This window comes from Centruroides sculpturatus, unplaced genomic scaffold, assembly GCF_000671375.1.
Source record: "Centruroides sculpturatus isolate CEXI.00-Female unplaced genomic scaffold, Cexi_2.0 scaffold881, whole genome shotgun sequence".
In the NCBI taxonomy this organism is placed as follows: Eukaryota; Metazoa; Arthropoda; class Arachnida; order Scorpiones; family Buthidae; genus Centruroides; species Centruroides sculpturatus.
In genome coordinates, this window is record NW_019385179.1 from 39,820 (window position 1) to 49,809 (window position 9,990).

Sequence of the window (9,990 nt, forward strand, 5' to 3'; positions counted from 1 at the left end):
CTCGTACGACATGGAATTCGTATAAAACGGAAAAATCAACAGTGTTATAGGTGGATCGACTGTATGTAAAATTAACGTATTGGAGATAACCTTTTAATCGCTATATCGGGGTGTTAAGCGCAATGTGGGGTCAAGTTTTGTAGAACCAAATATAGCGCCATCTGTTACAAAACCAATCGCGCCCAGTTCGGAAGCGCCGAGTGCGTTGGCGGGTAGTTTTCTGTGGGCGGTGTTTTGCCACAATCAATGCTTTGTAGCTCGGTCGGTACAGTAACGTGGTGACATCGATTCGCCCGATACACACACACGTGCCACGCGCGCCAACGTGACGGAACCCCGATTTTACGAAATGGGTTCGGATCGCCTTTATAGAGAAATTCTACACAAACTTAAGGTGAGTGGTGAGTTTTTAATTTAACATTCCTCTTCCCTCTCCCTGTATAACGACAAAAAATGGTTTCGGTTCGGTAACGGTAATTATTGAGTCGTTACTTTTCGGAGTCACGGTCGAAGATTCGTCTATTGGGTCTTGCGTTATAAACGGAGATTGAGAACAAAGTCTACTGATAGGGAGGAAGATAGCCGACAGGAAGTCAAGGACATGGTTAGTTGACTGTATCGTCGCCGATGTACGGTTACATCCCACCCACACTATCTTGTTACAAACCTGCTGATGTGGATTTGTCATCTAGAATAATCGAATCGTTTTATGGTTGTCGTATAATTTATATTTAAACGGTTGTTAATCCTTTTTTTTTTCCTTGGTATTAATTATCAGGGGACACGGGGAAAGTACCGTACTGTACTGTACATATTGGAGGGGCCCTATAGAGAATTAAATTACATTAAAGGAAGTAAACGAGAAAAAAGACATTGTATAGAGGAGCTCAGGCAACTTGCTCCTTTTCTACTCTCTGGACACAGGTCAGTTTGCTTATTCCTCCTCTGGGGGACTGGGCAGTTTGCTCCTTTTTTTCCAAGAGGGCCGTTTGCTCATTTCCCCCTTTGGGCACAGGATCGTTTGCTTCTTCCCCCTCTGGGTGTCCCTGTTTAATTTTAATCCGTAGGTTTCAAATTCGTACGAGTTATTCTTTCGAATAGTTTCTTGTTGCTTATTCTGTATATATTTCACAGAGTCGTTCTCGAAAAGAAAGCGAGCTTTCATTTAAATAAAGACTGACAGAGAATTCATTGTATAGTCCCCATCTTCATAGACATAACAGCGAATCTATTTTCTATCTATAAACAGAACCTTTTTTTTTCTTTTTTCTTTTCCTGAATGCTCCTATAACTTCAATGCTTTTACTCGAGACTCTTCAAGTTTGAGAGCGAGTTACATATAAGGAACGCCTTGTATTTATTATGATAAACCAACTTCTACATGACAATACTCCCATAAATTTTAATATCAAAAAGTGAAATTCATTGCGTGTCGAATTTTTAATACATTCCTATTAGATTTTTCCCTATATTAATAAAAGATTTATATATATATTTTTTAAATAAATGCTTTAATTAATAGAAATTTGAATAATAAATCATCACAGATTTATTTTTCATACTGTAGAGTGCTGTAGATTACCTTATCTAAAGTTGTTTACACTACTCTTGATTATTTTAATTTCATTTTTTTCTTGTTTATATTACAAATTTATATAAAAAAAATGAATCTTAATATATATATATACTTGTATACAATACATATACAGGCCTATTTGTACAAATAAATTGAATTTGTTAATGTCATAATGGATACTAAGTATATAGAATGCCCAAAAGTTAGTTAACAGAATAATTTTACTGTGTTTTAGTGTAAATGTGAAAGGTAAATTGAATTCAGAACAGTTTTTTTTCTATTTAAACATTGAAGAAAATATATATTTAACTAAGACAGCAAGTTAATTGACTTTTGGAACAGGATTCTTTGAATTATAATCTTTATTATTATTTTTTTCATGTAAATTTAATCAAGAATATTTTATTCTGTAAACATTGTAAATAAGCATTATTCTTGTCTGTCCATGATATTGTATTGTCAGCAAATTATTATAGTTATTTTAGTCAAGAAAATTTAACAATTCATTGACTTTAGTACTGTATAATTAAGAGAGTTGGAGCAAAGTATTAAAGTATATTTTTGAAATAATATTACATACAAACTTATTATGGTAATGCAGTTTTATAATTTTAAATGGGGGAGAAAGAAACAAATGTGCTTAAAAAACATTTATAATTATAAGTATTACTTTCTCAGATGGTTAATTAATGTCAGTCAATTAATTTTGGAATTATAATCCATATTTTATTTTTTCTCCTTCACCTCTATGGGCATTAAGAGGGTCTTTTTAGCCATACCCATTACAGGTTATTATCACATGCTTGTAGAAGCAGAAGTAAATAGTTTTGTATTCATAAAATAATTTATTTTTAGAAATTTATTAAAGAGTTTGCTGAGAAAAGAAGGTTCATCTATGTGCAAAAAATACTCCTCTTACTATTAAAAGATCTATTTTATTTTTTTATGTGTTAGTTTCACTTAGCCAAACCGGAAACTTTGGAATATATACCTCATGTTTTTCTATGCTGATTAAAATTAATAACGCAGAAAACACGAGAGAATTATTTATATAAAATATTCTTTTCGGAAAATTTTTATGTGCGGATGAAATGCCTTGTTTGTAATATTTATTTTATATTTATTTTCGTTCCGCCAGCAGAAAAAGCATTTTTATTGCTTAATAATTTCATATAGAGCAGTTCCTCAAGGTAATTTTATATATATATATTTGCATTTTTATTACTTTGATATTGCTTTATTTTATACTGGTATAATTTAGAAGTTTGAAATTTCCTCCAGAGAATATTTTACTAGTAATTGTTTCAGTGTGATATATGATGTATTATTATATTGTATGCTAGTTAATTTATACAGTATTTGTTTACAGAATTGAATAATTGTAAAAAAAAAAAATACTATAAAGATTTAGTTTCTTCTTCTTCTTCTTCTTCATCTCCTTAAAATTGATTTTAATGTTAACAAGTTTAGTTATTGTTAAATTAAATAACAAGGTTCCTTTTCAATAATTTAACATTGTACAAATAAATAATGATAATGTTAGCAGTGCTTTTCAAATATTGCTGTTTCCATATGTTTTATTATTACATATACATTACATTATTAATGTTGTTAGTGGTTGCCTTTGTTTCCTCATAAAAATTTATTAATATTTGCATTAAAAAAATAAAAAAAACATGTTATCTATTCTTTATCCTTTATTGGTATCTACTAGTTTCATAACACTACTTTTAATATAATTTAAGGCATTATTAATAATAAAAGAAAATTTGTAGTTACATCATAATATATTGAATAAAATTAATGTTTTATTCGTATTTTTTGAATGAAAAAGTCAATTAAGGGTCCTATTTATTGCAGATGCTTACTAAACATATTTTAATTTAGACGTTCTTTCAAGCATTTCGAATGATTTACTACGTGCTATATTTATAAATATGCTTCAACATGCTGTTTGTAAAGGGAGAAAAAAACAACTTTTATAATTATATTTAGCGCACGATGAGTATGAATAGCAGAATTTTAAATACAGTCAAATATTTCTAGTTATATTCTCTATCAATCGTCAATCGTTCTTGTTATTTGAGGATTAATAAGAAGAAAAACAATAACTATTATTAAATATTTAGAGGAGTGATGATGTATGGCAATTCGTGGGCGATCTGCCAAGGGTTATTTATTTATTTTTTTACGGGAACTGGCCCTTATTTAGATACGTGAAGAAAACACGTGGACAGTATGTTGGTGAGGTGCGAACCCGCGACCAACCACCAGTGTTTAGTTGTTTTATCTGGTGGACACGCTAAATATTTGGAAGATGACTTACTTACTTAATAATTCTTGTAAATAACAAAACACAGTTGTGAATATTTTGGTTTTAATTTTATAAATCCCAGACATTTCGATTGTTTCCAGTTATAACGTAAATTAAACAATTTAGAGAGGTTACGGCCGACGTTTTCGTCGCGAAAACGTGTACGTCGGACGTTCAGCGCCGCCTTCCCGTAAGTCTAGAAGTTTGACAATGGCGTTTGATACGTCGAGCGTGATTCCACTGACGTTCCAAACGCCATTGTTAAACTTCTAGGCTTACGGGAAGGCGGCGCTGAACGTCCGACGTACACGTTTTCGCCATGAAAACGTCGGCCGTAACCTCTCTATTAAGACCGTTTACCTTACGTCGATTCATTTACAGTAAATTATAAATCGATTCTTTGCATTTTAATTACGTTTCCTCCTGTAAAAAATCGCGTAATTTCAGCTAATACTAAAACATATTTATTAAAATATAACATCTAACCGTTCTTTGTAATTCGTCTAACAGATTTATTTAAAGTTTATTCCATCGTTAACGTACTTAAACAAACTTAAACTGTAATTACAATTCGATAAATTTTGTGGTTAATGTAATGTTATACTAATTTATGTAAATTATGATAGAGTTTGACACGTGTCATTTCGGGTTCGCACTAATTATCCATTCTAAATCCTGAAACTTAATTGCGATCTGCATTAAGTTTGTACGGAATTTTACATTAAATTTTGAATTCTCGCAGAGTAAATAGGAGCTTAAAAATAGTAATTTTATATCATTTTTGTTTTTTTTGGAGTTTTTAATTAGTAATTAAACACGCGATAAGGAAAAATGAAGTGGTATCTTACGTAACTTTCTTATACATCCTTGAGTTACGTAGCGTAACATACCATACAAATATAAGCCGTCTACGCGTTATATAACTAATATAAAAACATATTTTATATTACTTAATTAAGTAAATAATATGTTAAATATTTAAATATATTGTTTTTATTTTGTTTCTATAGACAAACTGAATTTAATGAGAAATAAATACCCATCGATTTTTCAATTTGTTCAGCTTTATATTCATATAAATATTGATTTCGTAACAATATTTTTTCTCATCACGAAGACAGATGTGATCGATTTCCATGTACATAAATAGAAATCAAACAATTATGTATGAATACAAAAGATTTCATTTGTTTTAGATACAGAAAACAACGCGATGTCAATGGAAATTCTTATTTAATATATCATAACACATTAGATGTAATTACTGAGAGCAATTGTATACTCAGTAGGTGTTGCTAATACCTAATGACTTTCATTCCAGATGACCGAAGGACGTCACTGTCAGGTGGTCCTATTAGATGAACGACGTCTGGAAATACTTGTAAAGGTATATATTGTCTGCTTTGTAAACAAATACATAAAATAATAAATTAATCTATTTTATAAATTTTTTCCCCCCTTTTTCTCTTCAGTTTTTCAATGTTTTATAATATACTGTTGTTATTTAAAAAAAAAATAAATGCTGAAAAACTGAGGAACTATTTATGGAATATAGAAATCAAATTGATTTAAATATATTTTATCACTGTATCAAATGTGTAAATGTTAATTTTTTCAAAATACCTGGTGACTGTTATTAAAATACCCCATTCAACACTGTCTAGAGATATATTTAGAGGCTCAACTGCCACCGAATTTGGTACGGTGGCATTTCGGGCAAGCAAAGCAATTTTTGTAAAAACATCGGTGCCAAAATTTAAAGCACTAAAGCACTTTTTGTACCGAAAGCAATGAAAATTCACTTTCTTTTGCATAAACACGCACGTTGTCACCAATTTCTGGGTATAATACTGGCCACAACTCGCGAATGTCATTCTTATCAGCTACAATGACCATTACCTTGCTGGAATGTGCACTTCTTGTGAAACTGTTTTGTGAAATAAATGGCAATGCTGTAATTGTATTTTTTACCATCTTAAGAATTTATATTGAGGGCTATTGACTAAACAAGCTCTCGGGTGAGTAATCGCTCAATTTGAAGAAATTGGATGTCGGACAGTTCAACTCAGTCAAAGCCACAAACCTGTCACTAGTCATTGAAGATATTATGACAGCTTTTGTTGAGCATCAATGAATAATGTTCAGGTTCCAGTAGTGCACAAGCAGTGTTGTGGGAATTGATGGTAGCCTATGGCACAGTATGGAAGATACTAAAAAAGTTGGTGTATTGTTATCCATGTAAGATCAACCATAACCAGAAGTTGCTTACTGTTCAGGAAAACCTAACTGATCTTTGCATTGATCTTCCTTGTTATAATGGAAGTGACGAGTTGTGGCCATGGAAGATCCTGTGGAGAATGAGGCACATTTTTACCTCAGTGAACAGTGAAAACCTGTAACTATCACATTGGGCCAAGAAAAATTTTCAAGTTTTCCTGAAGATTCCACTGCACTCACCTAAATTTACAATCTGGTATGGAATCACAGCTAAATTTATTCTTGGATTGTTCTTCTTTAAAGAAGCTAGTTTAGATGGGCCTGTAATATTGTTTGCGACAATTCAGATATAACAGAGATGCTCAACATTTTATCTTACCCCAACTGCAATTGCAACAATGCCTCATGTCAACCACTTTTGTGCAAGATGAAGTACCACCATATATTGGATGCTTTATACAGCAGTTTTTAAAACAGCATTTCCAGATAACAGTGTGATTTGTTGTGTTTTCTATAACCTGCCCACCTTGTTCTGTGGATCTTAATTTGTGTGATTTTTTTGTGTGGGAACACTTAAAAATTGCAGTTTAACAAACTCATTTTGCAAACTTGACAGTCTTCAAAGACAATATCATATAGCATGTAAGAAGCATCATTGAGAATCAGTTACAGTCAGCTGTTGAACACACTGTTCATTGCTTTTGGGTTTTACATTTTCATAATGGGTAGATTGGGGACCACATTAAGCAGTGTTTCCTGCACCTCTAAGTTCTCTACACAGCATGATTGATGACTGCCTGATTCAAATAATGTGGTTGCTACTTGCAGCACCAAAAGTGCCACAGTAGTGAGTTTTGTACTAATTTTGTTATTATTTACAAAATGTCTTGAAATGACACCATATCAATATATACAATATTTAGCAGTACAAATATAACCAAATATATCTGTAGACAATGTTAAATAGCTGTACTTCAATTACATTCGCTCAGTATTTTAATCTAACTGATATTTAAATTCATGAAATAAATCTTTGAAATTTAGCATTGATTGATTTGATGACCACTAGAAATAAAAGCATTTTATAATATATATGTATGCAATAAGAGTTATAAACATTTATAACTTTTATTGCATTTCTAGTTATCCTATAAATAAATTTTAAAATTTGATTTGCATAGTAATTAATCAAAATATTAAATTACAATATAGATATACTTCATGTATATCTATACTGTAAGATACTGTATCTTACAGTATAGATATACATGAAGTACCACCATATATTGGATGCTTTATACAGCAGTTTTTAAAACAGCATTTCCAGATAACAGTGTGATTTGTTGTGTTTTCTATAACCTGCCCACCTTGTTCTGTGGATCTTAATTTGTGTGATTTTTTTGTGTGGGAACACTTAAAAATTGCAGTTTAACAAACTCATTTTGCAAACTTGACAGTCTTCAAAGACAATATCATATAGCATGTAAGAAGCATCATTGAGAATCAGTTACAGTCAGCTGTTGAACACACTGTTCATTGCTTTTGGGTTTTACATTTTCATAATGGGTAGATTGGGGACCACATTAAGCAGTGTTTCCTGCACCTCTAAGTTCTCTACACAGCATGATTGATGACTGCCTGATTCAAATAATGTGGTTGCTACTTGCAGCACCAAAAGTGCCACAGTAGTGAGTTTTGTACTAATTTTGTTATTATTTACAAAATGTCTTGAAATGACACCATATCAATATATACAATATTTAGCAGTACAAATATAACCAAATATATCTGTAGACAATGTTAAATAGCTGTACTTCAATTACATTCGCTCAGTATTTTAATCTAACTGATATTTAAATTCATGAAATAAATCTTTGAAATTTAGCATTGATTGATTTGATGACCACTAGAAATAAAAGCATTTTATAATATATATGTATGCAATAAGAGTTATAAACATTTATAACTTTTATTGCATTTCTAGTTATCCTATAAATAAATTTTAAAATTTGATTTGCATAGTAATTAATCAAAATATTAAATTACAATATAGATATACTTCATGTATATCTATACTGTAAGATACTGTATCTTACAGTATAGATATACATGAAGTACCACCATATATTGGATGCTTTATACAGCAGTTTTTAAAACAGCATTTCCAGATAACAGTGTGATTTGTTGTGTTTTCTATAACCTGCCCACCTTGTTCTGTGGATCTTAATTTGTGTGATTTTTTTGTGTGGGAACACTTAAAAATTGCAGTTTAACAAACTCATTTTGCAAACTTGACAGTCTTCAAAGACAATATCATATAGCATGTAAGAAGCATCATTGAGAATCAGTTACAGTCAGCTGTTGAACACTCTATTTCTATTTTATTATATATAAGATTATAAAACATTTTAAAAGTAAATGATTGATTATTTATTTGTTTTATTATGTAAAACTGAGTTGTATTCTAAAATTTAATTAAATATGTTCGTTTTTATAGTCAAAGTTTGCTATTATAGAACATGAGTTTTAAATTATTTGTTTTTCTTATTTTCTAAAAGCTTGTTTTTTTTTATGTTTCATTTCATAAGCTGTTTTTTAAACTTAAAACTGTCCTTAACTGAACACAGCTCTATGTGAGCTGAAAATGTTTTTAATTAGTTTGTTTGGTAATTTTGGTAACCTTAATAAGTAGTTTACTTAATACTTGTAATTAATTATGGTTATGGATTTCTTTCTTTCTTTCTTTCATATAATGGTTAATATGGAGTGTGCAGCTCATATAGGCTATTTACTCTGAGAGACGAGAATATGGATGCATGCATCCGATTAGCTAGCCATTAGATGGAATGGCCATATAGGTGCAGGGAAAATAATGCCTTCTGGGAGGTCTTTTAAGGGAAACTGTCCCCTATTCAGGCATTTACAGACATGGAGAAAACTCGGAAAACTCCACGTGGCCAGTCTGTCCGAGTGAGGTGCAAACCCATGACCGAACTCCCAGTGTTCAGGGATGAAGATTGCTTGGCCACATGGTTATGGATTAAAATGACTGACTTTTTTAAAGACAATTGAATAAATCTGTCAAAATTTTGAAGCTATATCAATAGTTTTTCCAATATTATCTTTTAAATAATCAATCAATCAATATATATTTATTAGTCATATTAGGCAAAGGCCTGTTATTACAGGGAGTTATAACATAGAATGAACATTGATCATAGTGTCATAATTATACCATTCCAGTATTTATCAGTTAGTATTATTATATACAATGTTCAGGTCAATTCAATTTCATTCACCCTTTTAGGATGATTACAAAAGGTTTTTGTATAATTATATAATTTATAAATCATAGCAGTATTTGCACCCTGGAAGAAACGATACATTTGATTTTCTTCTGTGATGAAATTTAATTGGTTTAAATCCATTTTAATTCTTAGTTCGTAGCCTGTTTTACATCCACAGAAAACGTGATACTTAGTGAATAATTCTTGACATCTTGGGCAGCTACTTTTGGAAATTTCATAGATTCTATTATTAATTAAAACCATATTGCTATTTAATCTCAGTTGAATGAAAAACTTCTTGACTGTAAACGACATATTAGATAACATATAGTTGTTATTGAAGGGGTAATTTAGCAATATTTTATACCATTTAGGCTCTCTTCTCTTATGTATTTCTTCGATATCTTGAGCTAATGAGATTTCCAGTGCATTATGTATTAGTTGTTTCCTTATAAAGTCGCTAATTTCTGAATTTTCTAGTAATGGAGCTATAGAAACTCCGTATTCATTGATTATATTCTTCATTTGACTAATCCAGGTATTTTTTTGGGGTTTTTGACACATTTTTTTATACAGCAAATATAATAGTTTTGTTG

General features: G+C 30.7%; 1 protein-coding gene across 8 annotated transcripts in view; it reads left to right on the top strand.

Annotated features, from left to right (window-relative positions):
• LOC111635815 (FERM domain-containing protein 4A-like) overlaps nt 1–9,990 on the top strand; it is a 92,301-nt gene that overhangs the window by 33,896 nt on the left and 48,415 nt on the right. For 3 of the 8 annotated variants that reach the window (XM_023380912.1, XM_023380913.1, XM_023380911.1), the window contains one exon: nt 5,212–5,277. In XM_023380912.1, the coding sequence (XP_023236680.1) occupies nt 5,212–5,277 (66 nt within the window). Of the gene's footprint in view, nt 1–50; nt 395–4,233; nt 4,655–5,211; nt 5,278–9,990 lie in introns of those variants that run through there. The other 5 variants (XM_023380910.1, XM_023380916.1, XM_023380909.1 and 2 more) reach the window with 3 other exon arrangements.